Source organism: Pantherophis guttatus, chromosome 6 (genome assembly GCF_059756535.1).
Source record: "Pantherophis guttatus breed Tessera chromosome 6, ASM5975653v1, whole genome shotgun sequence".
Taxonomy (NCBI): domain Eukaryota; kingdom Metazoa; phylum Chordata; class Lepidosauria; order Squamata; family Colubridae; genus Pantherophis; species Pantherophis guttatus.
This window is the reverse complement of record NC_142068.1, coordinates 68,011,976-68,037,655: the sequence shown is the minus strand read 5'-3', so window position 1 is coordinate 68,037,655 and position 25,680 is coordinate 68,011,976. Positions and strand designations below refer to the sequence as shown.

Genomic DNA, 25,680 nt, shown 5'->3' with positions numbered 1-25,680 from the left:
TCGGGAGAAGGGCGGTATAGAAATAAAATTAATTAATAAATAAAATAAATAAATTTAGAGCAGGGGTGTCAAACTCAAGGCCGGCGGGCCGAATCCGGCCAACAATGTCTGGCCTATGGGGCTGTCCTGGAAAATGTAAGGGGCCGGCTCCTGTTGCTTCAGCCCAGTCTACTCGTGTCACTTTGGCCCAGTCTACCTAGTGCAAAGAGGGAACATTGGGCCAGCATGGCTTTGGCCCGGTCTACCTAGTCCTGGTGGGCCCGGTCTACCCAACTGAAAGAGGAAATGGCACTGAGCTGAGAGACCCAGAGAAGAACTGAAGAGGCAGTGCTTGCGCAGGCCAGGGGAATAGGCTGGGCGGGGCAAGGGAGTGTGCCTAGCAACAGCTGGCCAATGCCCAGCAACAGACAGGCAGACTGGCCAGCTGCAGCTTGTTGGCCTAGCCCCGCCCAGCCTGTTCACCTGACCTGCGCAAATACAGCCTCTTCAACTCTTCGCTGGGCCTCTCAGCTCAGTGGCTGGCCTGGTGCCATGCCCAGTGAGCAGCATCAAGCTGGCCACACCCATCCAGTCAGCCACGCCCCCCCTGCCCCCCGCCCCGAGGCCAACCGACAGCCCTGATGGAACCAATGAAATTGAGTTTGACACCTCTGCTTTAGATGAAATCTCCAAAAGCAGAAACAGAGCTTTCTTAATATCTTAAAAAATGTGCCTAGACATCCTTTTTAATCAGCTTTGGCTTCTAATGATAAAAAACAAAAGTGTCTTTCCTGATAATCTCCAAGTTGATTTCACTCCGCAGACCCCTGGGGGGCCCGCGATGTTATCACAGGGGTCTGTGTAGTCTTGAAGAAATGTTATGATTTAAATCTTGAGTTAACCCTGGGGGGGGGTCCGTGGCCATAGTCCGTGGCCACAAAAGATATTTAAAGGGGGTCCACAGTGAAGAAAAGGTTGAGAACCATTGCTGTAAACACATTTCATGTACATCTATCCTCTGATGCATCATTCATCAAAATGCTGCAATCAAATGGATCTTTATTCCACTGTTTCAAATCTTTACACTAATAAAGAGTATAATCTTTATACTGTTACTATTTTTAAAAACTTGAACCGTTTAAGCTGAGGACACCCAAGGTAAGACTTCCTCTTCCAAGGCAGAGATAAACTTGGGAGGTTTAATTTCGTAGCAGTCACTCATTTGGTTGCCACTTGAAGTCAACATTTCTCTGTGGTTGCGCCATATCTGGGGAACTTCCCAATACAGTACTGGGATAGTCATCTGCTCTTGCTTTAAGCCAGCTTTAACATGTATCTGTAATAGTCAAATGGCTTATTTTTTTTAAAACTTTTCCAAATTGAGAATTAATTTAAATAGGTTTTAAAACTATTTATATGTCTTGCATGTTATCATTATTATTAGATTTTTTTTGCAGTTTGTGAAAAATCCAAGGACTATGTACTAATAGGTAGTGTTCTGACCCAGCTCCCCAAACACGACAAACCCTCTGACGTGCACTCAAAAGATTCCTTTATTAGGAATGCCAGAAGCCCTGGCAAAAAGTTTATCTCGCAGGTTAATAAGTCCATCCATCCGGAAGATGAATAGTTATCTGTTACAGCTATTCATCTCCTCCCCTTGCCTTTTATCCCTAGAGCTAGGGTGGGGCCTCGTTAGCAGCGTTGGTTCTTTCTTCCCCAGGATCAGCCCACGGATTTGCACTGCTCTCCTCTCCTCTGCCTTCTGTGCATCCACATGACAGGCACTGGACCCAGCTGTTCCTCTTCTTCTTCATCAACCACCTCTAGACCTGGGGGCTGTTGACTCTCCATCTGAGTGCTGACGGACGGTTCAGGCTCCACACACACACACACACACACTCTCTCTCTGACAGCTTCATTCCCTCTTCCCCCTCGGACTCTCAAGTTGCCTTGATGCTGAGCCTGACTCCCATGCCTTGTCCTCCTCTGATTTGGCTGCTGGAGGGGCCGGTGGGCGACAGGCCACAACAGGTGCCCCCCCTCCAAATATTCAAACAAAAAATAAAGCAATATTTTTGAGTTGTTGCTATCAGTTCTGAACTCTAAACCTACCCTTACCCCATCCCACATCAGAAAAAGAAATCTAAAATTCAACCTAGTTTATTATATAAAGAAATACTTGTTTATTTTAATAGTAAGTTTAAAATTTAATGAAACTACTTATGCTAAAGAGAAATTACTTTTGCTCATCTTTCAAGACATGGAGATAAGCCTATTCACAGAGAAGGAAGCTGCCATGTAATCAATGGGAGTAATTTCTGATTAAACATCATAACTTGGCAACAAATATTTTAAACTATGTAGATGGTATACCTAAGTAGAAGTATGTGTAGGAGTCTTAGATATGTTGGATTGTCAGTTTCCAAAATGTTCTGCCAGCTTGGCTAGTGCTGGCTAGAAATTCTAGCAGCTAGAGTTTCAACATATCTGAAGATTACCACTTTGGGAAAAGCTAGATTAAACCATATCCAATTATTGCCAGAGGACAGGTGCCGAATGAATATATATGCATAACCAGTTTTTAAAATAGTAATTTTATTAAAATTTACAATTGCAAGGTAAAAACTAAGACATACTAAAAAAGAATTATTTTCTTTTTACAACCCTGTGGGGTGGAGTTGGGATGATTGAAATGGAGCTGAGTGTTTACTGGCTGGATGCCCTTCCTGACGACTATGTGGAGTTTACAGCAGATATTTTCTCTTTGCGCCCTGATAGAGAAACTGCCTAGGATTGAACTCTGAATTTTCCAAGGGGAAGCAAGGGTCTTTATCTCTAGGCCACGTGCCACTCCAAAAAAGAAAGAAAGAAGGAAGGAAGGAAGAAGGAAGGAAAGAAAAAGAAAAAATAGGAAAAATAAAAGAAAAAAATAAGAATAAAAGAAAAGAAATATATAAACATATGACTTCCTACTTCATTACAAAGCATAAACAATTTTAATAACTTACCACCTTCTCTTAAAATACAACTATCGCTTCTTCCCATATCCCACCTCTTATCTATAAATAAATCCTTAACACCATGCCATTTCAGTCCTGATGTCACCAAAAGACCATTAAGGGTTACCAGAGATAACATATCTATTTTAATTTTGATCAAATAAGCCAACTGTATATTCCTTCCTTTTACTTTTAACAATCTTGATTTTTAATTTCTTCAAATAATATCCTAGAAATTGATTTCTTTTGTTCCTTTTCACAAAATTCTTCAACACTTTAACAAGTCTTTTTTGTAAATTCAATACAAGAAAATTATCTAGCTTTCTCTCTTGATTTGTTAGTTGTAATATTTCTTTTAATTATTAAAAAGAAGTATGCCGATTCAGTGGCTTAATGACGCTGGAGATGGTCTCTGCCCCAGCGGTTCGAGTCTAGTACTTCGTGGCAGGGTGAGCTTCTGTCACTTGCCTCAGTTCTCTCCACCTAATAGTTCAAAGGCATGTTCTATGTGAGTAGATAAATAGGTACCACTTTGGTGAGGAAATGAGTTAGTGCTCTGTGCAGGCAGGCAGATTCCTACCGCCTCTGAACCTTCCTGGTTGCAGTGCCTGTTTGCACTGCTCTGGGAAAGAGAGGGGGCTGTTGCAGGAAGAGCAGCTTGTCTTTCTTTCTGGGGCAAAGCCAGCTTGCTCTCCTATGACGTACCTTGGGAAATGCCCAAGCATGTTGTACAACAGAGCAGGTAAATTGGCAGCCAAACTAATACTATGCCATAGCCCTATGGTCTCCTGGCTAATGTAACTATGCCACACAATACTAATACTAATACTAATACTAATACTAATACTAATACTAATACTAATACTAATACTAACACTAATACTAAAGACATCAACCAGTTTCTTTTGTATGATCAGTGAAAGATCTTTTCCCACATGACTCTTATAGCCTGTCATTTTTAAATCTACATTTAGATCAGTCTGAATCTTGTTCTGTAAAACTTCTTCTTCTTTAAGATCCATAACATGGATTTTAAAAGTATCCTTAGCACCAACAGAAAGATTTTATTTAGCAATGATCAAAACTAGACAAACCATTTTTTCGTCTATTGCCTCCTGACTGTAGAGAAGGAACATATTTTATGGTTATACTCCTGCCGAGGGATTAATGTGGGACAAAATTTACTAATAGTAAAAATTGCTTACACTTTATAGAAAACACTTGTAGTCTGCTGTCCAGAAAGATTCTCACCAAGGCAAAAATGACACGATTAAAATTTTAAAAAGTTATCCTTGAAAACAATGACAACCAGACATTAAGAAAATGGCAGCAATTAAAAAATATATAGACAAAATAGATCAGTAAAATAATGATTTAAAACCCAAAGAAAGGTTTTCTGAGTTCAAATGATGCAAACTGAGCAAGATCTCAGAGACTGCACAACCCAGGAAATGGAAATGCTCTCCCAACCAAGCAACATTAACTGTGACCTAACCACTTTCTTCAGAGGCAAGCAATCCTTAAGGTTCACAATGTCGTAAACCTTGAAAGAAGGAAATATAGTCATGGCTAGCCTTGATTCCTTCTTGTGAGATTCTGGCCTAGCAAGACTTCAGATAACCTAGACTTAAAAACTTACTCTTTTCTATATTGAGATATGATTACTCAAGAGAACTTGAGAATTTTCTTTCTAGATGACCTGCCACCAAGATCCTCTAAACAGATATATGTATATGCATAATGGTTATCTTCTGAGAGCTGAATGCAAAGAAATTTCATTTTAATGTTTGCTGATTAGTTTTCATTTAAAGTAACACTAAAGTTTCTATTCTATTCTATTCTATTCTATTCTATTCTATTCTACTCTACTCTACTCTACTCTACTCTACTCTACTCTACTCTACTCTACTCTACTCTACTCTACTCTACTCTATCCTTAGTTCTACTCCACTCCACTCCACTCTGGATTCTCTGACAGTGATCTGGTACTTTTCCTTAGACATCCAATGGACCTAACCATTAATTATAACTAAATAACAATATAACCTACAAAGATTTCCAGTTGTTTACATCTGTAAATAGATGAACGACGTTAAAACACAAGTTTATCATTAAAAAGTAGTACTGTAACAGAAGATGCATGTGGCAGCTGTTCATCACCCCAAGTGTCCTTCAGAACCATTCAAATTTTACTAACTTCTGTTAAGGTCGCTAGGGACTGTGACAGATAACAACTATCTGTGAATCCATACCCACTTCACGCTTTAGTACTGGAAGAATACTGCTAGAAATTGGTAAGGGATACTATGCATTGCACAGAATGTTTCTATGTAAAGAGTCAGTTTTCAGTTTATTTAGAAGCCAAGCCTTACCAAGTATTACACCTTAAAACTAGCAATTTGAATTGCACTGGAAACCCAGTGCTCATAACACCAGTTGCGTATGACTGTGATAACTTAATCAGCAACAAATGAGATGCTGCATTTTGAAACAGTTGCAGTTTCTGAGTAGTCTTCAAGGGAGAGTGCCATGCGACGAACACTGTGGCAATCCAAACACGTGGTGATAGAAGCATGAATCACAGTTGACTTTTTGCTCAAAAGGTTCCTGAATTTACAGTTTAGAATGGCAGTTTTAAATAGTTTTCAACAATTCCAATTTCAGTTTCGATTTTATGTGTTATTATAAACTGCCAAGAAATCTCAGTCAGTGGTATCATAAGTTATTATATAAATCAATGAATAAAATACAGCTTTGCTTGTGAGTGATGGGTAGTGCAACTTACTCAGTTTCAATCTGGGTTTTTTTGCGCGTTTAAAGGAATAATTGGATGAATTGGTTTTCCATAATCACCTGCAAAAAATGTTAACTCTCTGCACCATATTCATATAATCTTCATCTTTCTGGTATGAAGACTTCTTCAGACTTCTCCCAAGCATTTTTATTTTCTTCTATTAGGTCTGATTTAGAGAAGTTATTTTTCTTTTGTAAAATTATAGAATGGTAAGAGTTGGAATGGGCCACTGCAATGATCTAATTCAACCATCTGAAAAGTGCAGGAAAACCATATTTAACCTTTTATAGGCAAACTTTCTCTCTGTTCAGTTGGGCTATAGCGGACCTGTGCAAACAAATTGTTGACCGAAGCCCAGAGTGAATTTTGAGGATGGGTCTAGTTATCTGCCAAAACCATCTAACAATCACTGCGGGGTTGTTCTTGGCAAACCATCATTAAACAATTGGTCATATACTGAGGAGTACCTGTAATGAACAACCCTGAGGCTTATTTTGAAATCCACAGATCAGTATGTCTCCCTTTTCTGTCAACCAGGTGCATGCAAATTTTCTCCGTTCACAGATTCATGAAATGACTTAGATTCATTTTTTTAAATTTTAACCAGGGTTCACACTTTCTCTGTTTCTCTTGGCTTCTGATCCTGTTTGTATTTTGTTGGGTCAACTGGACTTTTAATGACTTCATATTTATTTTCAGAGTTCTCAGCAATGCTCTCTCACCCACAGTTAAACGGAGATTAAAAAGTCCTCAGATGTACAGAAATAGGTGCTGAAAGCTGTGTGCAGTGCACCAAAATTTGATGTATTTACTTCATTACTGGAATACATATGTGCATTGCTGAGATTTGCAATGTAAAGAATGAAATTATTTCCAGTCTCTTAGCTTTTGCACATTATTCTTTGGTTTCATTCCTGCAGTCTAAAGCATCTAACTTTTTATGCACAGACATGAAAGCATTTATAGATTCCTACAATGGAAGAATGGATGACGAAGTTAATGGAAAGGGAGGGGATAGAAAATCTAACTCTAACTTTTTTTCTACATGGAGACCACTTCTGAGCTTTTTGCTTGAATCTGGAATGAAATTTTAATTTTGGAATTTGAAAATTAGAATTGTTTATAATTATAGAAATACTGTGAACTATTGAATTTTAGACCTAAAGGTTAATGTATTTTATATTTGTAACTGTACTGAATTAATTTGGAAGTTACACCCTTTCCTTTCCTCCTTGCATTTCTACCATTTTTTCTTTTTTTAAAAGAAAAAGAATTTATTCTTTATTCTGTGTCTTTATATTTTATCTTTATAGAAATCTAATAAAGTCTGTATACTCACAAGAACACACACTTAACTTTTAGCAATGCATATCTGAAAGTTGCTACAAACTTCCTTGAAGCGTCTAACTGGCAAATTCCACAAACCTTACAAGTCCTACAAGCTGCACTGCATCAATATCAAATAGGGACTGGTGAAATGACGGTTCCCAAGGCAGCAGAAGATTATCAAGTCAAAAGTAGTATCGTGTCACACACAAAGGAGTCCCTAGTCTAATGTATGACATGCGGGACAGTTCAAATTCTGTTACTAGCAGGTAGAGCATGGAATCTGCAGATCCTTTGTTAATCACAACCAGGCTCGATCAACCAATTGTCTGACTCTGTCCCAAAGGTTCAAGAGGCAACTGGACTTTCCAGAAAGTCCAGTTGCCTCTTGAACAAGCACCTTTGGGACAATCATGACCTGGATGACTGAGAACCTCCATAGACATTTGTCTGACATTTGTCTATAGTACAAGCAGCGCCCTGTGTTGTTATGCCACACAACCCTGTACTACAGAAGAAGGGTTCCTGCATCCAGGGAGAAATCAAGGAGTTGAGGAAGTACAGTTAGCCTACTTAAACAAACACCTGACAGCCAAAGGTAATGAATTCAGGCCATGCTTCCTCAGAGAGAGGTGTATATAAACATGTAATCGGTTGGTCGGATATATAACTAGCGTGGTTTTATGGCCAGTTGCTATTCAAGACAAAACACCTCCTTGTGTTGAGAAAAGATCCACCAGGTTTAAGCTCTAGAAGCCTTACCTGAGAGGGGAAAGGGAGCGATCATCCTACCTGCCGCACAGAACCCATTCATATACAATTTACCATCTATATACCATTTGGAAAAGATTCCTGTGCGATCCCAAAGCCTCCCTTCCCATTCACCGTTCCGGATACTCTGTGGATTTCTGGGCTGCTTAATTATTGTCTACTCACTAGCTCATGCCTCCGCCTCCTCCTCCTCCTTCTGCCGCCCAGACTTCTACTAAGAGACGGAGAAGGCAAGAACTTCTGAATCATACTCTCGGCGTAAGGAGGAAGAGGAAAAAGCCAAGCGGGCTGGTGGTGGTAGTGGTGGGATCGAGATGGAGAGCCGTACCTGAGTTTTTGCCCCGCCGGCACGGTGAGTTTATTGAGTTTCTCCATTCTCCCGTCCAAGTGGCCCGCATGAAGTGACAAGCTGGTCAGAAGGACATCTGCGAGCTTCCTAGTTCCTGGAGATCGGGATTCAAGGAGGGGCCGAAAGAGACCCAAGCGATGAAGGATCCTCCTCAGGGGATCTCCCGCGTCCGGGAGAAGCGACTCCGCGCGCCTTTCGCAGAAGCAACAAACTTGCTCGAGGGCCGGCCGGATTTCACGTTTCGCCTCCGTCATGTGACCGAGCCAGCTTGGCTACTAATAGGGTGTTTGTACAAACATGAAGGAAGATCCACACCTATTGGGCGTGTTGGGCTGCGATTGATCTCTGCGCCTTTGGCATTTCAAGTCGAACGGAGTCATGATTTCGGGGAGGTTCCCGTCTCCTTCCTGGACTGGAAGGGAAGGCGATACCTTGATCCTGGAAGAAGAGGTGGCGATTTAACCCTCTTGCCAGGGTTCAGAAGAGCTCATTTGTCCAGGAAGGTCCTCATATTCAATATTTTATATATATATATATATATTCCAGGGATTGGCAACAAGCAACTGGGAGATTCCACCGAGATCTTCATGCTGAGAGAACGTTGTAGATAAGAAGATGCCAACCTTGCTGGTGGATGAGCCTCAGGTGCTTCCCAGCCTTTCCCAATCTGAGGCTTCCCAACCATTGCTTGGATTCCCAGGATTTCCAGCTTTGCTCCAGCGACCTTACTAGGAAGTGTAATCCGAAATTCGAACCCATTTGGAAATTACTGGATTGGGGAAAGACACTGCTGTGTCCTTATATCCTTTCCAAGGATAGTCAGTTCTAAGGACTAGTCAAGAACACAAATGAAATCCTATGGATTTTCAGCATTGGGAAAGGATAGCTGTGCAAAATGTTTGCGGGTTTTACAGCATTTCCTTGTTGTTACAGCAGTGTTTCTTGGTTTTGGCCACTTGGAAATGTGTGGACTTCAACTCCCAGAATTCCCCAGCCAGCAATGCTATGCTATACTTTTTTGACATATAAACATCTACCGTATGAACCCTGCAGAGGCTATGGAGGTACATGTCACTCAGTTGGAGAGAAACCATTTGCCAAGAAGGAGCCCTGCAGGTTTTGGCAGATAGCGAAACTGATCCTCAGAGCTCAAGCTTTGCTCAATATTTTGTCTGCACAGGTGTACTGTAGCCTTGCGCAAGTGAATAGGAAGCAAGTTTGCCTATAAAATATTTAATTGGTTTTCCTGCATTTTGCAAGCAGCTGAGCTAGATGACCACTGTACTTTACAGTTCTGGATTTTACACATTTTTTTTAAAATAAAAAATAAAAATAAATGCTTGGTGAAAAACCAGGAAAGATAATAATATAAGGTGCAGAGGGTCATCATCATTTGCAGGCAATTATGGAAAACTATTCTTGGCTGTGCACCGCCCTGAGTCCAATAGGAGAAGGGTGGTATATAAATTGAATAAATAATAATAATAATAATAAATAAAACCAATTCATCCAGTAATTCCTGTAGATCGTAATTTCCCTACTGTTAGAAGTCCAATTGGAAAGAGTTGATCGTGGTATAACTTGCCATATCAGGTAAAATATGAAGAAACAGAAAAAAGGAATTAGAAAAAAGTGGGATGGAGTGGGGAGAAATGCAAGAAGAGAAACAAACAAACAAATGCTGGCTGGGGAATTCTGGGAGTTGAAGTCCACACATGTTCAAGTGGCTGAGTTGAGAAATACTGTATTACAGTAATTCTTATCTCTTCAGTGCACCACAATGCATTCGTATAAATGATGTCTTTCCCCCATGGGTGATGGAGCAGCTAGGCTTTGAAACACAAAGCTTTGTTCCTCTTTAATGAGCAAGAATAGCTTTTGCACAGGAACTAGGAAAGTGACATGTGACAGTGTGACAGAATACACTAGCTAGGAGTTGTGATAGCAGAAGCAGTAAAGGGACATGCAGCCTGATTTCTATGGATGCTGAATGTCTTTCCCTCAGTGGTGCCATACTGAAATGGGTGCACATGCCTTGTCTTGGGTGTTGTTATTTCAATAACAAATCTGGAGCAACGGCCACATAAATTAGAGTTTTGGAGAACCGTGCTTTTGGTTTGTTGGACTTCTGCTGGGGAGAGAGGATTCAAGTCCATGACCTTCATTTTCTCCAATCATACAGTTTCTCTTTTCATTTTGAATGGTGGTTTTTTTAAAAAAAAATTATTTCACCAGATGTACTGGAGTCTTCAGTACAATAAAGCATCCAGCTAAGTACTGAAGTGATAGAGAATGGATTATGCTATTGCAGATGATAGGAAAACAATTATATAATTTGAATACTCTCCAGCCTTGAATTTTGGAGCCAGTTTGGTGCAGTGCTTAAGGCACCAGGCTAAAAACTGAGAGACTGTGAGTTCTAGTCCCATCTTGAGGACAAAGCCAGATGGGGACCCTTCAGCTAATCAGTGTCTGTCAGCCCTAGGAAGGAGAGAATGGCAAAAAAAAAAAAAAAAAAAAAAAATTGTCAAGAAAACTACGGGGACTTGTCCAGGGAGATTCCAGGAGTCAACACTAGCTCAAAACCACAAAAAGAAGAAATCTTGAATTTGCTCGTAAAGAATATAGCTGTAAATAATCACGTATGACATATTTTCCCTTTTTTATTTTGCATATTTATTTATTATTTGCAGGAAGTTTGAGGATTAGTTTGTTTTAGTATAAAAGGGAATTTAGAACTGGAATTAACCAGCCACAGTCTGAAATGGTGAAATCTTTACGGTTAACTATTTGTGTAGTAGATATGTATATAGTCAATGTATATAGCCTAGACCTGGATTAAGACTTAGGTTTACTTAATGATTATTAATTGACTGAAAAAGATTCTTCCACTTTCAAATGTGGCTTTGATTTAAAGGGGACATTATATCTAGAAAACATCAGATTGTGGTAAACTAGTTTAGGAAATTAGTAACCTAAATTTATCCTAGATTTCAGACTACAATGCATTTGTTTTCATCTTACCTCAAATAAATACTGGTCTCTTAAATTTGGTTAATAATCAATGAAACTCATGGGCACCTCTTCACTGAATTAACCTTTTTCCTGGCGCTCCACAATTCACTGAACCATAAGCTAACTACATGAACTGGGTTGGCTAAAAATATTCCAAGCCATTAAAAAGTTAATTAATATTAAAACCAGCCACATTTAACAAGACTTACTTTTGACCTATAAATGGGTACTATATTTTAAATAGCCATCCATAATAAACTGTATTAAGCACCTATTCTGAAATTACTGAAATGTTCTGGAAAATTTATTGTTTTTGCTGTTGACCTCTGCTTCTACATTCTCACAAACACTCTTGCACATATTTTTTTTCTTCAATTTACTTGCTTACAGCATACCTTTAAGATCAACAGTGTTGAAAAATGTAAAGTAAGAATGTTGGTTTCATATTCAGTTCAATACATGCGATCTTGTAATCCTAACCCTTAAAAGAATGGTAAGCAGCCGAATGATTAATTCAAGGGTTTTTGATTTTTTCAGATAACTACTCTTTTGTTTCTTAACTGGGGTGCAGAAGTGCCCTATGTACAAAAATTACAAGCTGTAAACCACTTACCTTATAATGATAGTGAGGTTTTTATTGGAGGATGCCACTCATACTGTGACAACTGTTTCTCCTGCATCAAAAACAAAACACCTCGATACCAGACCTTGCATAAACACCAAATAGATGGAAATTGTCTCTCTCCCACAAAAGCTAGTTTCTTGCTTCTAATCCCTTACACAGAATGCTTAGGAGAAAGATTCACAAACACCTTGAAGTAGTCCTCAATTTATGACTGGTTGTTTAGCGACTGTTCAAAGTTACAACCATCTCCAACCTCAAATTTACAACCCAAGTACCAACAGCTCCTACTCTTATAGTCACATGATTGCATTTTGGGCATTCTGCAGCCAGCTCGCAATTTCAGCCATTTGCAGCATCCTGCAGTCATGTGAATGTGATTTATGAGTTTTTTTTCCAAAAGCTGGTGTTTTACTTTTCAACAAAAAATGATCTATGGTAAATAATGGGTTTGCTTAACAAGTGTCACATTTTCTTAGTGGATTTGCTTAATGACTGCTGTAAAGAAAAAGTAGTAAAATTGGGTTGGTCATATGGTGACCCATTTAATGACCACTGTAACTTATGACTAATGGGCATGCTCCAGTACGGTTGTAAATCAAGGACTGTATAAATAAAAATTGCATTTGATACCCAAAACTTGCTGGAATTTGGGGTGGGTGGCTGGGTGAATGGCTTCTAGCTATTCTAGAATAAACCATAAATTCTTGTATGCTTGTATGCCTATTTATCTGTTTCTAGTCCAGGCTGCTGAGAGGAAACCTGCCACTTGCCACTGTAAATCAAATTAACTAATCTCAGCCTAGAATTACGATACCTTGCAAACTTTTACTTAATTAAGAAGCACAGATGAAAACAGTACCTTCACATGTCCTGTCTTTCCATCTTCATGATTCACTTAGCAACTGTTAAAATAACAGTTAATTTCCCCTGAGAACAAAACCTCCAAATGAAGGCACAACTTCTGCTTTTGGGTTGGTTTTGTTTTACTATTATCTGTTTCTTGATACCAAAGGTAGCTTTTATTGTTGCCTTGCTATCTGATATGAAAGTAGGTCAGATGATGTTGGGGTAATCGGCCTGCCTCAATCTGGCATCCTCCAATATGCTAGGACCCCACATTCAATAACTCCCAACCAGTTCTAAACATTTATGGTATTTTGACTGGGGCTGAATGAAATGCATCTGGAAGATATTTGGTTGAGGAAAGTTGTTCTAGATCAAAAGGATGGTCGCAGCTGGACTACAAGTAGTTCTTGAGAGTTGTTCTTATTTAACCCAGATCAGAATTAGGGTAACATTTTAAAGTCATTTCTGTTATGCTTGTGTCACAGAGATCATGCAAAGTAGAATAGATATCTAAACCTTTTACATTATGTCATTCTAAATTACTTTTGTAAAAGGCTTACAAGGTCTGTTGACTGATTTGTGAATATAAGTTATAAAATCAGCTGGCAGATAATTCAGCCTTCAGTTCTGTATAGAATTTATTTACTTACTTACTTACTTGTTTGTTTGTTTGTTTATTTATTTATTTATTTATTTATTTATTTATTTATTTATTTATTTATTTATTTATTTATTTATTTATTGGTTCGATTTATATGCCGCCCTTCTCCGGAGACTCAGGGCGGCTTACAATGTGTTAAGCAATAGCCTTCATACTTTTTTGTATATACCTGCTTAGTAGGGCTTTCGGCCCCCCCTAAGTGGTGTTCTTTTTTATACAAAGTCAGTTTATTGCCCCCACAATCCGGATCCTCATTTTACCTACCTCGAAAGGATGGAAGGCTGAGTCAACCTTGAGCCTGGTGAGATTTGAACTTGCAGTAATTGCAGGCAGCTGGTGCTATTTAAAAGCACTTTAGTCTGCTGCGCCACCAAGGCTCTTGATTCAAGGTTGTCTGCATGTAAAAAAGGTTATTCTGCCATATTTTATTTCTATTGCAATACTCTTGAAAGGGGTTAATCTTCCAATACTCCTGGAAGGGGTTAATCTGTCTGCTAGCTGCACAGAAACAAAGGAATAATTAATAAATAAATGCATTTTATCATGGTGAATTCTCAGAATGGTCCAGAATTAAATTGATAATCAGACCTTCTGTGGTAGCTGATGTGCGTTTTCCTGTCGATTCCCAAGTGTAAATTATGAAGGCACAGGTCACGAAGGAAGGCGAATGGTGAAGAAATGTTAGCTTTCAAAATATATTTCAACACCTGTAGATGCCTACTCATGTCTGGACAATTTAGGATCTGACTAGACAAGATATTAAGTGGGTTGGAGTCAGTTAGAATTAGCATAACTAATTACATCTCCATATTGAAGAAGCAGTTGGATGTTGAGTGGGAAGTCCATTCTTTGTTTGGTGTTATTACAGCCATGTTTCCCCTTTTTAATTGCTTGTTTGCTTACAGGATTTTTTTTTTTTTGATCAATGAATAATGAAGTCATTCTTGTAAAATTGTAGAACTTCACTCAGATGATCGTTCACTTCTCTGTAATCATCCGCCCATTTCTGGTACTTCTTATCTGCTATTGCAAGATAAGTTTATTTATACCATTGTTCTTGTCACTTCCTACTCCATATTGCTAACTGTTGCTATGATGCAGAACCATTTAATTCTAAGACAATTACAGGGTAGGCCTTTCTGGTGGCCTGAATGATGTATATTTTGTCTTCGCTCTGTTGTTTGGCACTGAGAGGTAGAACCGGAGAAAGAAAAGCAGAGGACGAGCTTTTCTCATCTCACTTCTGTTGCAAAAGGTAAGGGTCTTGTAACATAACTTGCATGATAGGGAGCAAGTGGAGGAAAAGTTTGGTTACTTGTTCCAGGGATAGGACTGGTGCATTGTCATAATAGAACATACATAAATAACTTGAATGCTGAACGTGAAAGTGATAAATCTATAGAATAGTTGAAGCATCTGTTTACTGTTTCCTGTCCATGTGTCGGAACAGATACAGCTACAGCATTTGAGATTATAAATGTACAGCTTTTCACGCTTGAGTGGGAGACAAATTTCTTCTCACTTTTGAGACCCAGGTGCAGCATTTTACAATGCAAACATTACGTGTATAATTTTGAGTGTTTTCTCTCGAGTTACCATGTTGGGCAAGGCTAAGTATATTTACTTATATTAACTAATCCAAGAGGCAAATATATTCTTCTATTGCATGACTTGAAACAGGAATGTCCCTTTTGAAGAATGCGAGTTTCTTTGGTTTGAAACTGTCATTGCCTCAAGGCAATCGATTTCTCTCTCTTGTTGCTATGTTAATGCAGCTCAGCATACATATTGAGGCTACTGCACAAGGAATTAAAAATATCTATAAGCGCAGGCATTGGGCAGATGCATCAGATGACATGAAGAATAGAGATCAGCTAAACAGTCTGATCCAGAGTTTCACATCTGATCACTTTCACGTTCAGCATTTAAGTTATTTATGTACGTTCTATTACAGGGGTGTCAAACTCTGGCTCTCAGAGTGCTTAGATCTGGCCCGCAGGGTCACCCTGGAAACAGTGAAGGACCGGCCCGTGGTGCTTCTGCCAGAAAAAAGAGAACTTGGAATGGCCTCCCTGACTCTGTTTTTGGCCGCAATGGCATCCTGCAGCCCTCTGCCAGTGAAAACGGAGCCTGGGGGAGTTGCACATGCCCCCCCCGCTCCATTTTCGCTGGCAGAGGGCTGCAGGAGGCCATTGCGGCCGAAAACAGAGTCTTGGGCCTGTTTTCACTGGCAGAGCACTTGGGCCTCCACAGGGGCCCCCATCACGAGTCACGTCAAGCTGGCTACGCCCACCCTGGCCATGCCCACCCCAGCCCCCCGAGGTCAAACACAAACCTGATGTGGCCCTCAATGAAATCAAGTTTGACACCCCTGCTCTATTATGACAATGCACCAGTCCTATCCCTGGAACTGACCATTTACATCTTCATTGGAGTTGGAGTGCTCTTCAGCCTGTGCTATTCATGAATACAACAGTGAGGCGAATAGCAAGACCCAAAGATCTCTGCCTTTAAAAAAACCACCTTGTTATTATTTTCAGCTGCTCAGCAGCTGCTTCCTGAAGTGCCCCCCCTCCCTCTGCCTAATATAAGAAGCAATCTTGATTACTTATAACTAAATATTTACAAGATTGGTTTGTAAAAGATCTTAGAATATTTTATGGAGTATTTCTCTACCTCCAGAATCAGAATGCTTTGCAGTTTTAATTTTCTTTTAAAAAAACAACATTTTTTTTTCTTTTAGTGACTGAGAAAATATGGGCTTATTGTATGTTTTTATTACATTTTGAATCAGAACTTCATGGTTTCTTTCCTAAGTAGATACTCTTCATCCCCTCCAGGATGAAAGATATAAAAGAATTTCTTTAAATATTCTGGGGTCTAATAGAGCAATGGATGTCACTGAAAATGAACAATGTGATGTACCACAGTGATTAGGACAGAAGCTAGCAGCTTTTCCATAAGATGTTGATGATTTCACTCTCAAGATCACCCTTGTCTTCACAAGGTGATCAGAAATCAGCCCCCGCCCAAATTTATCATAATTCGCAGAAAGTGGGTTTATAGAGATGACTAATTACAAAAATGTTTCAACTTTAAAAAGTTCTGGACCTTTGACTTAAAACTCAGTTTTCAAAAAAAAGAAGAAGATGCAACGTAACTTGATACCATAATCCAGTTTTTGGATTATTTTAATTTAAAATGACGAAACCCTCACATAATATGCTCAAAACTTTTATACCCCTTCTCTACTGCCCACCTCTAGAGGAAATGCTGTACGTGAAAAATGTTCAGCTTTGCTCAAAAAGATTTCTGACAAATGCTGGACATAAAATCAGTACCTGTATTGCGTGGCAGGATATTGATTATGGTCTTAGACCAGCCTTTATATATGAAAATAAAATACATTACCAGTATTTGAAATTCTGTTTGGCCTTAGTAGGATTGAAAGCAAACATTATTTATTAACATAATATATTCAGTTCAGGACTTTCAGTTGCCTTACAAACAAAGCCGCTGGCATACAAATTTAACAAATTATTACTAGAATCAATGGCTTGGTTAACAAATGGATCCAATTTGTTATATACAGTATATTTGCTTAGTGCAGACTTAATATGTATGAATTGTATTGACTTCTTAGTGCTTGTCAAACTTGTCAATTTTAAGATGCATGGACTTCAACTCCCCAAATTCCACAATCAACTGGAGAATTCTGGGAGTTGAAGTCCGCACATCTTGAAGTTGACAAGTTTGAGAAACATTGGTTTAAACCAGGAGTGTCAAACTCATGGCCCGCGGGCTGGATACGTCATGTGCTGGCTCTGCCCCCGCCCGGTTTAGTGAAAGTCCCAATACATCACGTGACGACACAAGTTTGACACCCCTGGTTAAACCAATCTAAAAATCATGGCATAATGTGATATGTGAAACCAACCAATATAGTGAAGATAACAACATACCATAAAAATAATAATAAGTCCAAACTTGATAAAGGGTTTATCTTGGTTAATAATAACAATATTATTATAATTATTATATATTATAATTATTATTAGAATATTGTTATTATAATACAGAATTTCAGATATTGATACCTGTATTTTATTGTATGTAGAAAGACTGGTCTTAAGACCATAATAAAGATTGCTATTCTAGTAATGATATCACAGTGAAGTTAACAAATATTTCTTTTCAGCTTGATATGCATTTCAGAAAATAGCACAATTAAAATAATTAGAAGTTTAGGATGCTGAAATAGAGCATTTGTGTTAAAACAGCATTCTTGGTCACTGTCTGCATTTCTCAACAATCTGGATAAATCTCCAAAATTTGGATGGGTAAAATTTATGGCAAAGAATCTAAGAAGCCATTAAAAAAAAATTCCAGCAATGATAGCACATCAAATGCAACTGTTACCCTGTTTTCCCCAAAATAAGACATCCCCTGATAATAAGCCCAATCGGGCTTTTGAGCGCATGGCAATAAGGCCAAGCTCTTATTTAAAGTTTCAAAAAAGATAAGACAAGGTCTTATTTTCAGGGAAACACGGTATTTATTTATTTATGTTATTTATTTGCTGGGCTGTGATGTTGAAGTGGTTAAATTGCAGTACTGCCAGCTAACTCACTGCTCACTCCAGGAGTTTGATTCTGAGCGGCTCAAGGTTGACTCAGCCTTCCATCCTTCCAAGGTTGGTAAAATGAGGATCCAGATCGTTGGGGGCAACATGCTGACTCTGTAAACTGCTTAGAGAGGGCTGTAAAGCATTATGAAGTGGTACATAAGTCTAAGTGCAATTGCTATTGCTATTTATACAATTTATATAAGTCCTTGAATTACGACCACAATTGAGCCCAAAATTTCTGTTGCTAAGTGAAACTTTCCTTAAATGGGTTTGCCCCATTTTACGACCTTTCTTGCCACAGTTTCTTAAGTGAATCACTGCAGTGGTTAAATTAGTAACACGGTTGTTAAGTGAATTTGGTTTCCCTATTGACTTTGTTTGTCAGAAAGTTATATCATATGTCCCCATAAATATGAGTCAGTTGCCAAGTATCTGGATTTTGATCATGTGACCACGAGGATGCTATAATAGTTGTAAGTGTCTAAAATGGCCATAAGTCACTTTTTTCAGTGCCATTGTAACTTTGAACAGTCACTAAATGAACTGTTGTAAGTCAAGGGCTACCTGTAATTGGTCATCTCACCAAAATGACTCTTCATGATATTATAATGAAACATCATTCAGATTCTTATATTCCTTTCTCTAGACAGTTTTTTTCTTCTGGCCGATTTTGGTAAGACCATATAAAAACTCTCACAGAATGCATTTTATCTTAGCTTAAGAACATTTTGAACAGAATACTAAGAAGACAAATCAGTTTAAATAGATTAAAATCAGGTTCGGAAACTCTCTTATAAATAATCCTGGCTTTATTTAGAGGTCTAGATATTTTCTCTGGTGAGCTGGAATATAGGCAAATGATCTAGTCAAAACTGAATACCAGTGCACAGGAATAGCTTCAGAATCATTTCGCTACCTCCAGAAACTTCTTCAGAAGGCAATGAATCCACTACATCTTACTCCCCTTCCTAACTCTTATCTCATTTCTAAATTTGAAACGGCCTCAGTGTAGAAAGTATCAATTTTGCAATCTATCAGAGAGGAGAAAAATCCAGTTTCAAATATTTTTGTCACAGGAATCTCTGTGGCAATGGGAAACTTCAGCACAGCAAAAGAAAAAAAATTATACAATGGCCTATGCATCATAATTATTTCCAGACAGACAGAAAGGCAGACAGACAGACAGACGCACAGACAGAAAGAAGGAAAAAGAAAGAAAGAAGGGAAGGAAGGAAGACAGACAGAAAAATAACTAAAAGAAACATGGAAAGTCAGGAGGGAGGGAAAGAAGGAAGGAAGGAAGGAAGGAAGGAAGGAAGGAAGGAAGGAAGGAAGGAAAGAAAGAAGGAAAGAAATATTTGAACTCAAATTAGGAAGGGTCAAAGGAGATCCTAAACAAGTTCTTACCATATCAACCAAAAACCTCTTACCAAACTGATTTGTGCTATCATTTATGTCCATAGTTTTTTTTAAAAAAAGTAGTTTAACATAGATTCAAAACATTTAGAAGACCGAGATGTGTTATCCCATACAAAAAAACCCTGAAATATTCAGAACATTTTGGCCCCAAACTGTTTTTTCTCCCTCTTGAGATAAAATACGTGGGTAGCATTTCATGCTAACTACAACCTGCTACTCAACTATAGAAAAGTGGCTGAAATGTAGTTCAAAAGTAATTCTCTTGGTTTATTTTTCTACAGGTAGGATTGTAGTTAGAAGTCAGCACTGAATATTGTGTATAGGAGTGATGGAGCTGTTGCCTCAAAATTAGGAGGCTGTGTGTTCAATCCTAGGTAGAGGCAGATATTTCTGTCTCTGAGCACACTGAGAATTTATCTGCTGAACAAAGCTCTGCATTGGCGACAGGAAGGGCATCCGGTCATTAAAACACTTCATTCAGTTGCCCAGACTCCAAGGGAATATGGGATTATGGGGTCGCTAAATGAAGATGATTGAATATTGTGCTACCAATTTAAGAAATTTAAACTATGCTATCTTTACGTTTTCACTATTAATTTATTACTGTCTTTCTGAAGGACAACAAACCAGCAAAGTGCTCTTGTTTTTTTGCTAGATCACCTGGAAAACTGCCCTTGCTGCTTAACTCTTGTATTTATAACTAATATTACACTTACTATTTCTGCAAGTAGCGGCTTTAATAATAAGAGAAATTTCCAGAGACCCCAACACTCATGCACAGAAACACGCAGAAATCCCAAGCAAAACCATTTTTTTAGCACATTATGAAATGTATCACGATGACAAAAATATACAAGAGTATTTTTCAGAATAGGAAACATTACAAACTGGAAACGTTTTGAATGTCCTATGTGCATATCTAAAAACAACAGGCAAATAACTTTTTTTAAAAAGAGCATTCTTCTACATCTTCATAAATTGTCTTGGTTTTTAGCTTTTCTGTTCAGCTTGCCTAATTTTAATTGCCTTGCATTACCTTTTATTATATTGTAAGCCACTCAGAATCACTATATCAATGAGAGGGGTGCCATAAAAAATTAATAAGTAAATAAATAAATGAAAGAATATATACATCTTCAAATTCATATCCATCGCTTTATGACATTAGATAGCAACATTCTATAGAGGAGACTGTAAGAAAGGAATAGAATCCAAATTGGAAATAAGACTGATCAAATCTGGATATCCAAATAATGGGAACTTTGTGAGGTTTTCATGTATTTTCAACCTTTCAAACATATGGGTGTGAAATATGAAACACTAGCACTCATTCCAATTATTCCAGACACAATTCAGCTGTTCCTACTAAGCATTGCAAATGCGTCTAAATTCTAGTACTTTGTGTGCTGCAAAGAACTGGCATCACTCTTCGAGATAATTGAATGGCTTCTGCCTGTAATTTAGAACACATCTCCAAAAGGTGATATAATTATGGGGCACTTGCTGTGTCAAAGATAGACAGCTCTTACCTTGTAAATTAGATGTTTACAAAGAAATGTTATTTTCCAGTACTTTTTACTTACTCATGGTTATGTTCTGAGGCCTATAGAACTTTAGATGTTTTCTGAATAGAACATTTCTTGATCACCAAGCTCTTAATTGTACCAGAAATGGTGGCTTAACTATACAGTAAATTTGAGTTGACAGACTAATGGGAGAAGGAATTTTCCAACCTAATGTCTATTAAACAGCATATGAGTGGATTTTCTTAGTCCCCAAATATTCTTTAGTCCCCAAATATTCCTGTATACAAAAAAGCCCACTTTATTAGTAACAATAATGGCCAATTTTGAGAGGAAGCCACATTTGTTTTAATGAAGCCTCGGCTTCATTAAACAAAGAACTTTCATTTTGCATTGATTAAGAAAAAGAGTGAGAGCTGCAGCTTCTTTGAAGTGAAAGGAAAGTGCAATAAAAAGTCTATAAAGCAATGTCAATGTGGAGCAATGGATTTTGAATAGTATTTTGAAGTTACTCTTGGCCTGATGAGATTTCTATAAATCCATCAATGAGAATAAGATTAGTGCAGTGAGGTGTCTATACCTTTATCGAGAAGTATAGAGTTGCCCTATATTGCTCCCCATTGCTAAATATATTCCAGATAATTCTTTCATGGAAATGAAATGATCCCTAATCTTACTTCCTTCCATACCTTATCTTAGTCTATATTGGAATCTTCAGCTGGCCACCACTTAGGTCAGATATAATGCACAGATATTGTAGAATATAATTCACAGACATTTAATATGCGCAGATAAAATACACAGATATTTCCCCATGGTTCAAAGGGAAACACAATGAATTGATATGGGGTCATCAGTCAAAGTAGAATGAATGAGTGAACTATAATGGCAGTATTAGATTGAATTTAACTTCTTTCAACCAGCTGCAGCAGGATTGTAGTTCTGAGCCAGAGGTTGTGCTGTTTGGAATTACTAGACTGAGGGGTCCTTGGTGCTCTCTGAGCTTGATTATTTTTTTTGCAGGTGTTTCATTACTCAACTGGGTAGCATCATCAGTGCTAGTAGGGAATGGGGTTTATTCTATGTTTATATATACTTGTCCTTCAGTGTTGGTGGGATTGGATTTGGAGATTCCTTGATTAGTTGTTTACTGTTTGATTGTTTGTCTGAGTTAGTAGTTCCTTGACTGGGAATTGGAAGTCCCACCAACACTGACAGGGCAAGCTCCTTGTATGTAAACAGAGTGTAAATTCCACTCCCTTCTAGCACTTATGATGTTACCTAATCAAGTAATGAATTGTCTGGGGAAAAAAAAAACAAGCTCAGAGAATATCAAGAACTCAACAGTTCAACCGTGAGCTACAGATATTCTCTTCTATTAATTACTAGGATGCATAATCCTGACACAAAATCCAGACATTTTTGGAGATGGTCAGACTAGAGAATATCAGTCCTATTTTGTCCTATTGAAATCACCATCTTCTGAGATTTAATTTTTAAAATTAAGATTCTGCTGACATTTTCTTATACAGATGGTTAATAATTACACTTCTGTCATGGAAGCAGTCTTATCTAAGTAAGTGTACCCAGATGTCATAAACATAATGACAGGAAAGAGAAATTTTAAATATTTGCATTCATATCCAAAGTAGAAATGTATACACATATGACATTATAGGTACAATTTATTTATTTTTCTTTACTTTAGAGCAGGACTGTCAAACTCGCAGCCCACGGGCTGGATGCGTCATGCGCTGGCCATGCCCACGCACACTTTAGCGAAGGGGAAAAAAGTCACGATACGTCACATGACGACATGTGTTTGACACTTTTGCTTTAGAGAGAAAACAATAATATGCTGATATAGAGTTTATGCTAAATCATAGCTTATAAAAGTAGTTTAGTTTCACAAAAAGGCACTGATTTGTAGGCAATGAACTATGGATTCTCATATCAGACTGTGATGCTGTCACATATGTTTTTCTTTTGCTATAGGCTGGGCCTGGTTAGTACTTGAATGGGAAAAATTTCCAGGAAATCTACCTGAAGACTATACTGGGAATTTTAAGAAACCTTTTGGGAAAAAAGAAGTTGTAGAAAATCTTAATGATGAACTTGAATTGAAGGAAGCATTTGCTTTATAAATATTCATAAACAACCATAATATCTCAGTGAACCAAATGTAGTGGGCAGTTTTAAAAATTTAATGCAGGAGGCTTAAAGTTTATATATATTTGGGTTCTTTAAAAAAGTTGTGCAGCAGCAGAACTAAACTGATATCTCTGTGATGGGAACTAGTCTAGATAAAGATTCTGTCCTGGAAATGGAAGGTTCTAGAGAATTCCAGTTTGCTCTGGCTCTTAGCCATTTTGGGACCAAAACAATGACTGGAATGCTACAAACTACTTCTTGTTAGAGAAGGTTTATTTCCAGACCACCACAAGACTGAAATGGTCCCGAAGAAGATGGAATGTTCCAGAGTTTCCATAATGTTCTAGATCCACAATAGAACATTTTGATTATGTGCTTTGAATATTAATCTGAAAAGATGATTCTGGATATATTATATAAAAAAAAAACCCCACAGTTCAAACTAAACCCAGAAATAGATACACATCAAGGATTTTTTTTCTATACAACATTCAAAGTATCTCTGTGTGAGAGTGTTTGTGTGAAAAAAAAACTTACGGCTGGTCCATTATACTGAATCTGTGTCTCTCGTATTCTGATAAATGCTGAAAGAGAGAGAAAAGGAATAAAAACAGTGCTTATGATGAAAAAAAAGCTAAATCAAATGAAGAGTTAACTTAAATCAACATTAACTTTAGCCGGAGCGTAGTATGCTTACTATACAGCATTAAGCAGACATATTCTTTTAATACCACCTTAGGTTTATGATATATTACAAGACAATTAAATCCAGGTTACTTATTAACTTTTTATTACTAAAATACCCAGTAATTATCATGGAAGACAAGTGGCACAAAGTGTACAGTGCAAAAACTTCCCAGGAATATTACTTGAGAAATACAGTGGTTAATGAATAGTTACACAAATGATCAGCAAAGGAGTTACATTTTGTGTGTTTGCAGGCGGCACTACTCCACTGTGATTCTTTTTCATATGTGCAGCGACATCGTTTAAACTAAAGGGACGCATTTTTAATCGTAACACTGTGTCGGCCATCTTGCAGTTTTTGACCTTCTCTGTATGTTAGCTGCCTTGAGTGGCTGTGAGCAGGATACAATATAATCTTCACATCAATGGTAAAAAAACAATTGATTGAGGGCTTAAATATCAGATCTTTTTTAAAACTTAAAACTTTTTTTTTGCTTTTATTGATTAAATATAACAAAAAGGAATAATGGCTTAATGACTTGAGTATCAAGTGTTATTTTTCATGTGTGAATCAACTATAACTCACCAAAGACCACAGAAAAGATTTACATTGGCTGTTTGGTAGCTTGACCATTTTCACTGCATTCCAAAATGAAATAAACATTTCTGTCTTGTTGCTAACAAAATATAAGAGACTAATGTGCCTCAGCATAATTGCAGACTATTTTCCTATTCCAGCATATCTGCTTTTTGTTATGATTTTGCTGTAAATTGGGAAAATATGGCATTTCAGACACCAGAAAACCATCTATATTTAATACTAATCCTCTAATTATACAGTATCATAAAACAGAAACCCAGTTTTACCCACTATATGCCATAATTAGGAGATGCATTACTCAGATGGAAATCAGCAAATTCTAGTGCAAACTTTAAAATATAAAAGCAAAACCTAATCATTCTGTTATTGATGTCATGGTTTTCACCTTTGGTCTCTCTTACAGTGAATATCAATATGCAGCAGTTTTTCATATTTTGTTGTATTTTAAATATGCTCATACAGAAAAGGAAGGAGGGAATAGAGCATCAAGCTTTTAATGGCAAAAGTCAGATGTGATGAAGATCAGAAATAAATCTGTCAGCCTCAAGTAATCAGGAACAGGAGTTGAGTTCAAAGCACTAAAAGTTTATTATATGCTACCTCTACACAAGGATCCGATTTACTAATGGACAAGGCAAATTAGTGATAGATAAGAGCAGCGGTGAAATCCAACAGGTTCTGACAGGTTCTGGAAAACTGGTAGCAGAAATTTTGAGTAGTTTGAGTAGCAAATACCACCTCTGGCTGGCCCCAGCGTAGGGAGGGAATGGGGATTTTGCAGTATCCTTCCCCTGGAGGGGGGTGGGAATGGAGATTTTGCAGTATCCTTCCCCTGCCATGCCCACCAAGCCATGCCCACCAAGCCACACCCACAGAACCGGTAGTAAAAAAATTTGGATTTCACCACTGGATAAGCGTCAACGGAATTCACTGGGGCACTTGTGGCTGTGTAAGGATTCCAAACTGATGACCTCAGTTGACCACACCTTTGGGCTCCACCTGGTCATATTCTACAAAATCAAGTCAAACATTTCTGAATTTCTTAAATCTTAGAACAAAACAGCTATATAAAGAAGAGGCAGCCCTATTTATTTCCAGAAGGAGGAATCAACATATTATTTCATTATTATGAGTAGGATTGTAAAACTTTATTAATCCCCAAACCTGGATTTAAACAATCTACAGTACTATAAAACTCTTGTTTGTCTAACGTTCAGTTAGCCCAAATGGTGCATTATAGTACAAAACATTTTGAATCAATGCACTTCAAATTTACTAATTTAAAGAATATGTACAAAATCCAG

The 25,680-nt window shown here is 37.9% G+C and overlaps 1 protein-coding gene across 6 annotated transcripts in view; it reads right to left on the bottom strand.

The window, feature by feature from the left end:
* Positions 1 to 25,680, bottom strand: part of BLNK (B cell linker) — a 111,752-nt gene that overhangs the window by 48,516 nt on the left and 37,556 nt on the right. For 2 of the 6 annotated variants that reach the window (XM_034430472.3, XM_087871708.1), the window contains exon 3: positions 23,626 to 23,672. In XM_034430472.3, the coding sequence (XP_034286363.1) occupies positions 23,626 to 23,672 (47 nt within the window). Of the gene's footprint in view, positions 1 to 8,200; positions 8,600 to 23,625; positions 23,673 to 25,680 lie in introns of those variants that run through there. The other 4 variants (XM_034430470.3, XM_034430469.3, XM_087871707.1 and 1 more) reach the window with 2 other exon arrangements.